General features: G+C 40.0%; 2 protein-coding genes across 9 annotated transcripts; one reads left to right on the top strand and one right to left on the bottom strand.

The window, feature by feature from the left end:
* Positions 1–3,180: 3,180 nt before the first annotated feature.
* On the bottom strand, positions 3,181–6,728 carry LOC114264315 (alpha,alpha-trehalose-phosphate synthase [UDP-forming] 1). Of its 8 annotated transcripts, none has more exons than XM_082903008.1 (9): positions 6,293–6,728; positions 5,980–6,200; positions 5,829–5,892; positions 5,307–5,345; positions 5,143–5,214; positions 4,853–5,041; positions 4,395–4,492; positions 4,209–4,252; positions 3,181–3,478 (listed from the first exon to the last, which is right to left on the bottom strand). In XM_082903008.1, the coding sequence occupies exons 2-5, from the start codon at positions 6,158–6,160 to the stop codon at positions 5,202–5,204; spliced, it is 297 nt and encodes a 98-aa protein (XP_082759134.1). In that variant the 5' UTR covers positions 6,161–6,200; positions 6,293–6,728; the 3' UTR covers positions 3,181–3,478; positions 4,209–4,252; positions 4,395–4,492; positions 4,853–5,041; positions 5,143–5,201. The 8 variants fall into 8 exon arrangements, with proteins under 8 accessions (XP_082759134.1, XP_082759135.1, XP_082759133.1 ...); XM_082903009.1 differs by having other exon boundaries at positions 6,293–6,643; XM_082903007.1 differs by having other exon boundaries at positions 3,181–3,731; positions 6,293–6,638.
* A 7,995-nt stretch (positions 6,729–14,723) lies between these two features.
* Positions 14,724–15,305, top strand: LOC114264316 (uncharacterized). Its single transcript, XM_028204918.2, has one exon. The coding sequence runs from the start codon at positions 14,724–14,726 to the stop codon at positions 15,303–15,305; it is 582 nt and encodes a 193-aa protein (XP_028060719.2).

Raw genomic sequence — 15,305 nt, forward strand, 5'->3', positions numbered from 1 at the left:
AGCCATGGACAGGGCCAAGGCAGGTTCTAAAAGTCACAAAAATAGGCCTGAACCAAGCCTCAAAAATACATAGATGGATGGTCCTTTGGAAGGCCAAGAATGCAAGCAAAGAGGAACCAAAAGAGAGAGGGCCACCCCCTCTGATTAAGGACCTCAAAACCACACCTTTACCACTGCCAAACCAAGGCTAGCTCGGAGGTTCCAGGATAAGGCTTAAAACAAAGCCAAACAAAGCATGCAAGAGGGCTACACACCCCTAACAGCAAAATGACCTTAAACAACTTAAAAAGGACTTGAATACAAGATTTTTTTTCAGTTATAAGCAAAGCCTAAATCAATATGCAAAGAGGGCCAAAGCAAGGTGCAAGAAAGTGCAAAAATGGGGAAAATACTTACCCTTGAAGACCCTCTTTGAAACCAGCAACTTCAGGGGGTAGAAACTCACTTTCAAACCTCAAGAAGACCTCCCAAGAAGCTTTGTCCAATGGTGGTGGTGTATATCTAGGTGTTGTAGTGTAAAAGTGCAAGGAAATCCAACTGCAAAGCACAAGACACAAACAATATAAAGAGAAAGAGAGATTTTTTTCTTCTAAAGTTGCAGAACCCCTGGCAAAAAGGGAGGTCTCTTGCTTATATAGAGGAATGCAAAACCAAAGCTTCTTCAAGAAGCTTTACAAGGGCTTCATCCCTCCATACACGTGTATGAAGGGGAGCAAACAAAAAACCAGCTGGCTCAAAAGATCTAGAGGAAAACCAGCTGAGACAGGGGGGTGCCGGCCATCATCAATGGCCGGTAGTGGCTCACTGATGGCCGGCAGGGCATCACCAATTTTTGGCAGGAACAAGGCAATGGCCGGCAGTTCCATGCCATGGCCGGCAGTGCACCACAAAGGTCACTTTGAAAGGACCTAGTCAAGGTCTAAAAAAAATGTAGAAAGGATACAAGGTCCGGGAAGCTCGAACCGGTGACGTTCCGCCGCGACAGTCGAGTACTCAGCGAGCAATCGAACTAGTTGTTGGGTGTACCTGCAAGCACAACCAAGTCTCGAGGACGGTCAAAAATGGGGTGTCTATAGTAGAGCAATCCCCAATCTAGTTGAAGGTCTCCCAATAGCGACTGTTGTAAGACATCAATGTTTCCTTTTCACCCATGTCAATGGAGAGTAACTGGTCAATCTCCACTAGTGTCTTGTTATTCGTTCTGAACCTGGTCACGAAGGCTTCTGCCAACTGTGCCCATGAGGCTATGCTGCCTTCTGGCAGTGTTTCGAACCAAGTTAGACCTAGGTCGCCAAGGCTGGATGGAAACAAGATGCACATTAGGGCCTCGTTTCGCCGATATGCTACCATAACCTGGCGAAAGTGGCTTAAGTGCATGTAGAGGTCTATCTTCCCTACATAAGTGGTGAATTTGGGCTGGTGAAAGCCTAAAGGTAATGGTGCGTTCTCAATTGTCAGAATGAACGGCGAGCTCTGTAGCCTTACTAATACTTTATTCGCTGGTTCGTAAGCAAGGCACGGCATTAGCATTCCTACCTCGACACTCCCATGTGTCCTAAGGGCCAATCGTTGCAGGGCTGAAACTCTGTGAGGGTCGCGAGCCCTGGTATCCTCCTTCTATCGGGCCCTCTCCTCGAGCACTGTTCGTAAGTCTGCTGACTTAGGTAACTTCGTGTGCCTGGATGTCGTTTGGTGCGTGTGCGAGGGCCGATAGCTACTTGCCTCTATTTGTGACCTTTTAGTCCTCGTTCTCCCAGACCTGGAGTAACGAGTCCTAGAAGTCCTTGATTGAGTATCACATGTTCTAAGGCTCCTACTTTCTGCTTGTGATGATATGGTATGTCTGTCACGATCTTCCAAGTAGTGAGGGGGCGTGTTGCCTTTGTGCCCCTCTCCTGTCGCCACCCATTTTCCCTTCATCTGCCGCATCATTGTCTTCATGTCTGCCGCCATTCTCCTTATTAACTCGTCTTGCTCCCTTACGCGATCCTCTAAAACTTGAGGATCCAACTTCCGCCTCTGTCTTTCAGGACTTTGAGAGCGACAGGGACTAGTAGGGCTGAGCAAAGAATCCGTGAAATCCGTAATCCGATCCAGTCCAGTCCAATCCGATAGGTTTGGATTGGTTTTTTGAATCCGTGGTTCAGTTCCGGATTGAAGAATTAAAAATCCGTAGTCCACGGATTGGTTCCGGATTGAACCTCATGGTTCTGGATTGGAACCGATCCGGACCGTATACAAATAGTCTATATTTTTATTATCCTCCCCCATAGTATCTTCTCTTATTCCATATAATACTAAACTCAATCTAAACCCGCATCATATCTTCTTTTATTACTTTTGTTTGTTAGTTTTTAATTTTAATTTGTAATGGTCTAAATACTTATGGTGAAACCAATTTTCTTATGGTTGTTTAAATTCTAGAATAGTATGTCGCTATTATAAAAAGACATGTTGCTATTGTGAAACTAATATAGCGCTATGTTTATGTTTTTATGAAATTAAAGTGTTATATATATATATATATATTGTTATTTAATTATGTAAATCCGTGGTACTAAACTGATCCAATCCGTATTTCAATGGATTGGTTCGGATTCACTACAACAAAATTGAATTTTTATGACTTGCAATGCATGCTGTAAAAACTCTTTCACGGCATGCATACAAATGTCGTTAGATGACATGCCGTGGAAAGTTGAACGTCATTTACGACATACAGGTAAAGTTATAAAAAGTAATCAATTAAACATTAATGGCATACTTTGTATGTCGTATATAATTTTTTACAACATTTTTGTGATGCCATAATCATAATACTTTCCATGACATAATTTTGCATGCCGTAGAATGTTATTTTTAATAAATTTATGACATACTATGTATACCGTATATAATCTTTTACGACATTTTCTTGCATGTCATAAATCATTACACTTTTCATGACATAATTTTGTATGCTGTAAAAGGTTATTTTTAGTATATTTCTGACATACTTTGCATGCCATATATAATCTTTTACAGCATTTTCTTATATGCCATAAATTATTACACTTTTTACAATATAATTTTGTATATCGTAGAAAGTTATTTTTAATATATATATATATATATATATATATGTAGAGAGAGAGAGAGAGAGAGAGAGGAAAACCAAATTCAAAGTTCATTACAAGAGTAAACTCAATATATGAACACATGATATTACTAAAATGCCCACTTTAGTACTTGAAAAGCAAATTACAAGATCATATAGCAAATTATATGTACAAATGAAAGCAAAAAGATTATACATAACACAAGCCAGTCAAGTCTAATTCATTATTAGGAGAGAGCCAAAGAATCAATTAACTTGGCCACTACCAATGGTAGGGGTTCGAAGTGCAGAAGCTGTAGCAATAGCAACAGGTGCAAGCACACATTCCAGAACAACAAAAAAGCACCTAACTTCCTGCAAAGTCAGGGCAAACTCAACGACCTGCAGAAACCAGGCGAATTTAACATAACACTAAAATAAATAATGCAGATTTGTGTGTGACCATATTTGATTATATATGAAATTATCAAGTATTTATGTTTTTTTTTTTTATCAGCAAAAATTATTAAGTATTTATGTCATGTATGCATAGTAAGTAGGGAGAGATTTTGACCACTAGCAATATTTTTTTCTTGAGGCCTAAATCCTCCAAGAACATTGGTGGCTTGAGGAGTAAGCCCCACATGTCCTATCACTGCAATTCCATCCACATAAACCCAGCATAAATAAACAGAGAAATAAAAACATGTCTCAATAAATAATAACTCCTGATTTATCTTTCTGCCCTTCAAAGGCAAAACCCCAATTCAGGAATGAGAATTGAGTATTGTTCTTTTAGTCAAGAGAAAAAGTCGCAGTATTTTTTAAAATCATAAGCCTCCATTTAATTATGCTTAATGTGATAATCTAGCCATCGAAGTCCAAAGAAGCACTCAGCCTATAGCATGACCTAAGAAGTTTCACCAACTTCTGTTAAGCCCTTATCCAATGAAATGGTTGGTAGTAGATTAGTTCAAACCACTTAACTAACACACAGAAGTAAATTGATGGTAATTTGTACCAAAGTGGCAACATAATGGCAGCATAGCAGTATCATGAAAAGTTCCCCGACGGCACTAATTTGTTATGTTATCTATAATTAACAGGAAAAATAAAAGAATGAGAGATGAACCTGCAGTGAACAATTTCTTCATCAAGGAATACAGGAATACATATCTGTAGTGAATAAATAAATAAATAAATAAATAAAGGAATTTAATGATGCTCACAAGAATTCTTCATGATTCAAAATAAAATATCAACTATTAATGTCCTAAGACTAAGCAAGGGTGAAAAGATTATAGCTGAAACTGGGAACCTTTTCAGCCAAAGCTTTAGTAAGTGCCTTCTGCCCAGCCTTATCTGGCACATTAACACCAGCCCACCCAATCCATCTTGCCTCAAACTCCTTCACACCTACAAAAATAATTAACATGCATTATTAGGTTTCTCTATGTGGGTAGAAATCCAATCCTTACTCTCTTTTTTATTCATTAAATTTGAGTGAAAAGTTGGTTAAAAGTTTGATCTGGTATGGCCACTCCAATCCTTGCCCTTTTTCATCAAATAAACCAAACCAAACCGCTCCCTTGGTTTGATACAAGTTTGGTGAAACGATTGGAGCTCACAGTTAGCTCTTTATTCATCAACTTTGAATTTGATGAAAGAATTGGTGAAGGATTGGAGATGCTCATCTAACAAACCAAATGTAACCCAATAATGCACAAAGATATTAAGATAAACAGAAGTAAGTTAAGAATTATACATAAAACTTACCCAGAAAAGCACTAACTAGACCCCCAGTACTTATCTCCAATGACCAGGACTCCGTACCTCTCCTAACTGCAGAGACCGGCAGCCTGTTAGCCACCACTAACAGTCTTTTGCCCCAGGGAGACATCCTTCAATGAGTACAACAGCAAGTCGAAGAGAACCAGTTCCTGAAAGACCTTGAACAGTAGTAACCTGCAGAATTTTTTTTGTTTAAAAAAATGATTAATTAAAAAGGCCCCTTGACTGGGTCACAGAAATTTTAAAATCATGCATATCCTTTGCTATTCAATTACTGGGTTATCTGCTCCAAATAATAATTCTGTAGTAGCTTTGTTAAATGCTGCCAAACCCTCTATTGGAAGATACTGCAGATGGTAATTTAAAGTTAGTAAGAAATTTAAAAAGACAAGAACAACTCCACGATATTCTATTTAATTGAGTGCTACACATACAATACCTCTTTGTTTTTGCCTCTTTCCAGCACAAGATTCTCTGCCTACAATAGTAAATGTTACAGTTTTTGTGTTAAACTATGGTGACTAAAGATAACAACCTTGGAATCTCTTCTAAGGTCTACTATATTTCTCAGCTAGAAGGGGCTATAGGAGTCTCACCATCAAACAAATACAAACACGTGTACAGGATTTTATTGTCAAAACTTTATTCCTAAAATATCTCTACATTGCTTGCTTATGTGGAAGCACAATCAAATCAAAATACAAATTTCTGACATTTGAAACTTTCTAATTAAACAATTTATAGGCTAAGAGTCTTGTTTCAAAAAACCAAACAGCCTACTAATCCTAGACATCAATCAATTGCATTTTTCACCATAGACGCCAGAGTTAAAAGCATTAGGAACATCACCAAACTGTTTTAAAAACATATATCGTTAGATCATATTGCCTGAAGAATTTGTATTGTTTTCAAATAATACTAAACTAACCAACTTGTGAGAAAATGCAGACAAAAGATTTACCTATGGCCGATCATGAACCGGATGATAATTCCTTTCTCTTGTTCCAATTGAAGAAGTTTTTCTCCTAATCAAACCCAAAAAGCTAGTCAAGGAAAGCCATGAAATTAAGCCATAGTAGGACATACACTCAAAGACAATATCAAATTATCACCTTGAGGCATCCAAGTTTGTATAACCGAATCACGCCTCTTCCTACTACTAAAAGCAGTACTAATTCCAATAACTATGAAAGCCTTCTTCCTTGGCAAGCCCTCATGAGTCAATTTAGAGATGTGAGTGAACTCATCAGATCTCCTCATCTCTTGAGAACTTCGAGTAGCAGCCAGCTCCATCTGAAGCGTTGAAATCGACTTGTCTAGTGATCTACCAAACCTCCGAAAAAACTGAATTATCAATACAAACTTCAATTAATCCAGTAAACACACACAAGAAAAAATACGAAGTATGACGAGTTTCAAACTCACTGAATCGTTCCATACAGAGGAGCATGTAGAGATCAGTTAGGGTTTGAAATCAATTGATTGAGAATGCATTTGGCTTCGTAGTCTACATTTCCATATCTCTCACCAAACTCTAACTTCAAATAAAATGATGAATTTGAAGCTTTTGGAAAAAAAATGATCGAGAGACACAGAAAAATTGATCGATTGGGAGAGAAAGTGAATGACATACATTGTGAGGCCATGCGAAGTCGCGCGACCAATCAAGGCAATGCTCGAAAAGAGCTCGAGAGCACGCACGCAGAGAGAGAGAGAGACGGTTTGGGCCAAAAATATGTACAGATAGAATGAGAGGAGTCAGGGAGAGTGGTGAACGGGGGCTAAAATAATGTTTTTTTTTTTTAAAGTTATCGTAAGTTTTTAAATATTTTACATAATTTTTTTTACTTTTTAAATTCAAATAATTTACATAAAAGAAAAATATTTTTTAATTTTTTAAAAAAAAATCACTCAATTCAAAAAAATATAAAATTTAATACATTTCATATATATATATATATTTCTTATAAGTATTTTACTTTTTAGTTGTATTCAGATTAGGCAAATTTAAAAAGTAATAAATAAATAAATTATTAAAAGAAGGGAAAATATCAAGGTAATTTAAAAAAAATAAAATTACAAATTAGTGAGAAACCATATAAATATTAATCATTAAAGTTATAAACTTTTTCATAAATATATAATTTTTTTTCCAAAATTCCGCTGGGTGCAATTATCCCTTAAAAAAGACACTAAATTATAAAATAATGCATAAATTATTTTTTACATTGTCCTCAATTAGGAAAATTTAAAGTAAGAAGTTTAGTTGGAAATTGTTAGCTTTTTTAAATCAAAAAAAAATCGGATTGAAATTTTCTCTAATAAAAGTTTTCACGATATGGTAATGGATGCCGTGTAAAGTTATAATATTTTACAACATGAATTATATGTCGTTTTAAGTGCAAATATTTTACGACATATTTTTGTATGCCGTGAAAATATGCATTTTTTATGGCATGCTTTTGCATGCCATAAAAAAAATTCGGATTGAATTTTTTTTTTTTTTTTTTTGTAGAAGTTTTCACGACATGTTAATGCATGCCATGTAAAGTTATAATATTTTATAACATAAAATGTATGTCGTTTTAAGTGCACATATTTTATGACATATTTTTTAAGTCATGAAAATATACATTTTTTACGGGATACTTTTATATGTCATAAATATATGAATTAACGACTTACATAGTATGTATGCCGTTATTGAAAAACCATTAACGGCTTGCAAAAAAAAATGTCGTAGAATCTACTAATTACGGCATAAATTTAATGTATGTCGTAAAGTTGAAGCCGTAAATAGTTTAGTATAATGTATAAATTATTTTTTACGTTATCCTTAATTAGGAAAATTTAAGGTGAGAAGCTTGGTTGGAAATTGTTAGTTTTTCTAAATCAAAAAAAAAAATCGGATTGAAATTTTTTTAATAAAAGCTTTCATGACATGCTAATGCATACTGTGTAAAGTTATAATATTTTACGACATGAAATGTATGTCGTCTTAAGTACAAATATTTTATGACATATTTTTGTATGCTGTGAAATTATATATTTTTTACAGCATGCTTTTTCATGCCATAAAAAAAAATTCGGATTGAATTTTTTTTTTTTTTTTGCAAAAGTTTTCATGACATGTTAATGCATGCCGTGTAAAGTTATACTATTTTACAACCTGAAATGTATGTCGTCTTAAGTGCAAATATTTCACGACATTTTTTTGTAAGTCGTAAAAACATAATTTTTTTACAGCATACTTTTGCATGCTATAAATATATAAATCAACGACTTACATGGTATGAATGCTGTTATTGATAAAACATTAACGGCTTGCAAAAAAAAATGCCGTAGAATATACTAACTACGACATGCATTTAATGCATGTCGCAAATATGATGCCGTAAATAGTTAGTTTTGTTGTAGTGGTATTTGTAATTTACCTATAAATAAAATGTGTGATCTAGATTTATTATTCTTTGCCACATTGATCTTAAAAAAAAAAAAAAACTATTAAAGTAGTTTGTGTAATATTTTTCAAAAAAATGTGAAACAAATTGCAAAACTAAAAAGAGATGTGACACTGTCAAAGCAAAGTATAGAAAATTAGGTGAACTATATCCAGGTGGGAGAAAGAGACATGAGAGGTACAAGTGTGTCTGCGGTAGAATGTAAATGAAACATTATGAGAGTGTAAGTGTCACTTGCATCCCTTCATATGTTGATAATTATTTTTCCCTTCTCTCTTTTGTTTGTAATTTCCCATAAAAAAAAGAGGTTGAAGTACTTACCTATAGGAGTTGAAACTCCTAGTTTAAATGAGTTCATTTACTTTGACTGCTTTCAAAAATCAAAATTTATATAGAGTAAAATATGGCTTCAAAATTTGACACCACTAGTTATCAAGTAGTGTCACCTTAATTCAAATATTTTAAACTTATATTTTAACTTTAAATTGATTGTAAAAAAATAAATAAATAAATAAATAAATTTTAACTCATTTATTGTAAAATAAAAAATAAAATAAAAATTAATTAAAAACGTGTATAATGATTTCATAAAATAACATGAGTTTGAGAAATAAATTTAAAGTGCTTGTGGATAGGTCAAAATTCTGGAGGATGTGTAGTTGATTTTATCATGAATCAGCAAGCAATCCTCATTTACAAACGTACGTAAATGGAAATTATTAAACAATATAGTTGTGGTTGTGCAAATTAAAACACCTTTGTTTTTATGGTAATTAAATGCCAATCAAAACACAGTCTAACCAAACTACAGCAACCCTAAACTAATGAATCCACTCTCTCTCTCTCTCTCTCTCTCTCTCTCTCTCTCTCTCTCTCTCTCTCACACACACACACACACAAACACACACCTTAGTCTGCAAGGCAGTTTTGAAATTCAAGGACACCTCCAAATATCTTTTTTATTGATAAGTCCAATTTAGAAGTGTTTTAACTCAAGAAGTCCATAAAGGAATTTTTTAACCCATTTAGTCCCATGTATGTATAGTTTTATTCCATAAAGTTCATTTTCTTGATTTACACTATTTTCTTGGACACTTATGCCCTTATATTTAATTTTGATACCCTTATAAATATTTTTTGAACGATTAGCAATTTAATGATGTGAACATTCATATTTTAAAATTCACATTGGTAGGAATGTAAAATTGGCCCATGGGTGGCCCGAAATCCGGCCGTGAGCGGGGGCGGGCCCGGCCCGTTGACAATGTGAATATTCACATTGACATATTAACATTCACATTAATAGAAGTGTAAAATTGACCCCCGTCCCGTGGCGGCACGAAACCCGCCCGCGACTAATGCCCGGCCCGGGGTGGTCCCGGTCCGGCCCGTCGACAATGTGAATATTCACATTGATATGTTAACATTCACATTGATAAGAGCACAAAATTGGGCCGCGGCCCATGGGCGGCCAAAAGCCCGCCCGCTAGGGATGGCAATTTGAACCCGGCCCGACGGGGACCCGACCCCCCGTCCCCGATAAGAATGGTTTTTCCCCGAAAAATATCCCCGTGGAGACGGGGATGGTATTCGAAATTCAATCCCCGGTGACATTCGGGCCGGGGACGGTGATACACATTTCTTCCCCGGCCCCGCACCCCGCCCCGTTAGCCCCGATTTATATTATATATATATATATATATGTTTACAGCTTGGCTTGGTTGAAACAACACAGGAGCACTCTATTTAAATATTAAATATTATATATTATATATGATATATGTTTGGGTCAAGACTCTCTCTCACTCACTTATCTTCTCTCACTTATCTTCTCTCACTCTCTTCTTTCCAGTGGCGAGTTTGCAGTGGCGTGGTGACGGTGCGATCTCCTCTCCCCAGTGGCGATGGCGTCATCTCCTCCTCCGCAGCAGTGCGCACACCCTCCTCCGTCGCCGCCTCCTCCTCCTCCTCCTCCTCCTCCTCCTCCGCGCCACTGCCAAACCTTCGTACTCCGGCTTCGGTTCCTACCACAACAGATCTGGGCAGATCTGAGTAGATCCCATCTCCACCACACCACCGCAGATTTTACATCTCACATCTCAAATCTGAGAAGATCAGATCCCACCATTTTTGTATATACATGTATGTGTATTTGTCACTGTGTTTGTAATATGTTTGTCTCTATATTATTATTTTTTTTATTTTTTTTTTTTGTGGTTGATGATGTTGTCGTTGATGATGTTGTTGAGGAAAATGATGTTGATGAAAATGATGTTGAGGGAGCTACGGGGATTTTCCGGGGTCGGGGAAACCCGATCCCCGTTGGGGGCGGGGGTGGGGGGGGTGATGGGTTCCCCGTCGGGGATCGGGGACGGGGACGGGGAGTTTTGTAGCTTCGGGGATCGGGGACGGGGAGTGCGATCCCCGGCCCCGCCCCGCCCCGTTGCCATTCCTACCGCCCGCCGCCCGGGGCGGGCCCGGCCCGGCCCGTTGACAATGTGAATATTCACATTGACATGTTAACATTCACATTGATAGGAGTATAAAATTAGCCCGCGCCTCAAGGCTGCCCAAAACCCGCCCACGGCCCGTGGCGCGGGCCCGGCCCGGTCTGTGGACAATGTGAATGTTCACATTGACATGTTAACATTCACATTGATAAGAGTATAAAACTGGACAGCAGCCTAGGGCGGGCCCGGCCCGGCCCGGCCCGTTGACAATGTGAATATTCACATTGGCATGTTAACATTCACATTAATAGGAGTGTAAAATTGGCCCCCGTCCCGTGATGGCGCAAAACTCGCTCAAGGCCCATGGGCGGCCCGGGGCGGGCCCGGTCCGGTCCATTGACAATGTGAATATTCACATTGACATGTTAACATTCACATTGATAAGAGTATAAAATTGGGCATCGGCCCATGGGCGGCCAAAAGCCCGCCCGCGGCCCGGGGCGGGTCCGGCCCGGCCCGTTGACAATGTGAATATTCACATTGACATGTTAACATTCACATTGATAGGAGTGTAAAATTAGCCTGCACCTCATGGCTGCCCGAAACCCGCCCACGGGCCGTGGGCGGGCCCGGCCCTGCCTGTTGACAATGTGAATGTTCACATTGATATGTTAACATTCACATTGACAAGAGTATAAAACTGGACAGCAGTCCAGGGCGGGCCGACCCGGCCCAGCCCATTGACAATGTGAATATTTACATTGACATGTTAACATTCACATTAATAGGAGTGTAAAATTGGCCCCCGTCCCGTGGTGGCGTGAAACCCGCCCGCGGCCCATGGGCAGCCCGGGGCGGGCCCGGTCCGGCCCGTTGACAATGTGAATATTTACATTGACATGTTAACATTCACATTGATAAGAGTATAAAATTAGCCCGCGGCCCATGGACGGCCAAAAGCCCGCCCGCTGCTCGGAGCGGGCCCGGCCCGGCCTGTTGACAATGTGAATATTCACATTGACATGTTAACATTCATATTGATAAGAGTGTAAAATTGGCCCGCAGCCCATGGGCGGCCCGAAGCCCGATCGCAGCCCGAGGCGGGCTTGGCCCGACTCGTGACAATGTGAATATTCATATTGACATGTTAACATGCACATTGATAGGAGTGTAAAATTAGCCCGCGCCCCGTGGCTGCCCGAAAACCCGCCCACGGCCCGTGGGTGGGCCGGGGCCGGCCCGGCCCGACCTGTTGACAATGTGAATATTCACATTGACATATTAACATTCACATTGATAAGTGTGTACAATTGGCCCGTGACTCGTGTGCAGCCCGAAGCCTGAACTCAGGTCGGAGCGGGCCCGACTCATTGGCAATGTGAATATTCACATTGACATGTTAACATTCACATTGATAGGAGTGTAAAATTGGCCCGCAGCCCGTGGGCGGCTCGAAGCCTGATCGCAGCCCGAGGCGGGCTTGGCCCGACCTGTGACAATGTGAATATTCACATTGACATGTTAACATTAACATTGATAGGAGTGTAAAATTTGTCCGCTGCCCGAAGCTCGCCCGCGGCCCGGGGTAGGCCCGGAACCAAACCCGGGCCGCTCATGGGACGCGAGTCAATTTTACACTCTTATCAATGTGAATGTTAACATGTCAATGTGAATATTCACATTGTCAACAGGCCGGGCCGGGCCCGCCTCAGGCCGCCTACAGGGCGTGGGCGTATTTCGGGCAGCCACGGGGCACGGGCTAATGTTACACTCTTATCAATGCGAATGTTAATATGTCAATGTGAATATTCACATTGTCAATGGGCCGGGCCCGCCCCGGCCCGGGGCCGGGCTTCGGGCTGCTCACGGATCACGGGCCAATTTTACACTCTTATCAATGTTAATGTTAATATGTCAATGTGAATATTCACATTGTCAACGAGCCGGGCCGGGCCCGCCCTGGGCAGCCGGCAGGTTTCGGACCGCCCACGGGCCACGGGCCAATTTTACACTCCTATCAATGTGAATGTTAATATGTCAATGTGAATATTCACATTGTCAACGGGCCGGACCGGGCTCGCCCCGCGCTGCCCACGGGCCTCGTGCCGCCCATGGGACGCGAGTCAATTTTACACTCTTATCAATGTGAATGTTAACATGTCAATGTGAATATTCACATTGTCAACAGGCCGGGCCGGGCCCACCCAGGGCCGCCCACGGGCCGTGGGCTAGTTTCGAGCAGCCACGGGGCGCGGGCTAATTTTATACTCTTATCAATGTGAATGTTAACATGTCAATGTGAATATTCACATTATCAACGGGTCGGGCTGGGCCCGCCCAGGGCAGCCCACGAGTCGCGGGCGGGTTTCGGGCCGGCCATAGGCCGCGGGCTAATTTTACGCTCCTATCAATGTGAATGTTAACATATCAATGTGAATATTCACATTGTCAACGGGCCGGGCCGGGCCGGGCCGAGCCCGCCCCGACCCGTGCCCGGGCTTCGGGCTGCCCACGGGTCGTGGGCCAATTTTACACTCTTGTCAATGTTATTGTTAATGTTAATATGTCAATGTGAATATTCACATTGTGAACGGGCCGGTCCGGGCCCGCGCCCGGGCGGCGGGCTGGTTTTCGGGCCGCCCACGGGCCGCAGGCCAATTTTACACTCCTATCAATGTGAATGTTAACTTGTCAATGTGAATATTCATATTATCAACAGGCCGAGCCGGGCCTATTTTTTTGGCCTGTGGGCCGGCCCGGCCCGACTCGAATTTTTCCCAGCACCCACGAGGATCGACATGGGCTGGGCCCCTACACATTGACGATATGAACATTTACGTTGACGGTGTGAACATTCACATTAAGGGTATTTTGGTAATTATGTCACCCATAGGACTTATTGAAATATGAGAAAATAATGTGAACTAAATGGAACATAAGTAGATGAAAAGGGTATTTTGGTCTTCTTATCTCAAATTGGACCTAATGGAATAGTCAAAAAGAATATGGATTGGATGGAATAAAACTCTAAAAAAATGAATTTATCAAAAAAGCTCCCATCTTTAATCATTGAAGAGGGGGACTCTCTCTCTCTCTCACACACACACACCTTAGTCTGCAAGGCAGTTTTGAAATTCAAGGACACCTCCAAATATCTTTAATCATTGAAGAGGGGGACAAGCTTATTGGAGGGACTTTCTAGTAATCTCCAAAAACAAACACCAAATTGTTTACAAAACAAAAGTATCCCAAAAAATAATAGAAAAGAAAGAAATAAATAATTACCTCCACATTTTCTCACTTGAAAGCAACATCTTCTCACTTGCATTGGGCGCTTGAAAAACACTCTCCAACCAATTACACAATGCATATTAGTCTTCCTTCAATAAATCAAGAAATTAAAACAGAATCCCTTCAATAAATCGAGAAATTAATTAAGACAATAATTAAAACAAAATCGAACACAAAAAAATATATTGATGATAGATTTTTAAGAAGTGACCCCATCAACAAACTTTATACTTAAAATTTATATTAATCAATATGTCTTTATTTGATTCTGTGTTTATTTTATGAACTCTTAAACTTACTATATTCCTTTTAGATTACTAAAAATTAGTTCTAATGCAAACACAAAAATTAATCAAACAAAGCTGGTTGCCAAACTTGAACTACTTTATTTATGCTTTGTGCAAAGCTTTTGACCTGAGATTGTAACCACGAGCTATGATTGAGAGTGGTTATAGCATTCTTTTGCTTTACATTTTATATTTTAGAAATAAATTTCTATTTTTGTGGTGTCTTCTTCCCCATGAGGACTTATATAAATAGCTCTCTCATCTTCCTTCAGCAAACCAAAGAAAAAACTTTCCTCTCTCTCTCTCTCTCTCTCTCTCTCTCTCTCTCTCTAAAAATAGCAAAATTTCTCACTTTCTCTCACTAGAAATGGAGATGGAGCCAAGCCCACCAATGATAGCCAAGAAACTATGGAACATAGCGAGGATAGTGTTCTTCATGTTGAGAAAAGGCATATCAGAGAGCAAACTAATGGTAGATCTCCACATGCTCTTCAAACGTAGCAAAGTCGCCGGAAAAGCCCTAGGCAACCTCATGCTCCACCACCACCCCACCCTGAGTTGCCGCTCCAACGACATACACCTCTCCTTCGTGTCGCCTCGAGAGTATGAGTTCAGTTGCAGCAACAGCCCAGCCTATCCCTCGTACAACTCGAGACGTAAACACAACCGCCATGCTGACGATTTAAACATCGTCAGTAAGGTGTTTGAAATTTTGAATAAAGAGATGCCAGAGGCGTCACCGCTCGTGCTTCCAGGGTTCGGGCGGACCCCGATGGTGAGGCAGCTGAGGGTGACAGATTCACCATTTCCAATAAAAGATGGTGACGATAATACCCAAGTGGACATGGCAGCTGAAGAGTTCATTAACAAGTTTTACAAAGATTTGAAGTACCAAAAGAGGATGGCTGCCCTAGCATCTCCATCACCCTATCACATAAGGGCTAGTTAA

This window comes from Camellia sinensis, chromosome 13 (genome assembly GCF_055761805.1).
Source record: "Camellia sinensis isolate YWXY chromosome 13, ASM5576180v1, whole genome shotgun sequence".
Lineage (NCBI taxonomy): Eukaryota > Viridiplantae > Streptophyta > Magnoliopsida > Ericales > Theaceae > Camellia > Camellia sinensis.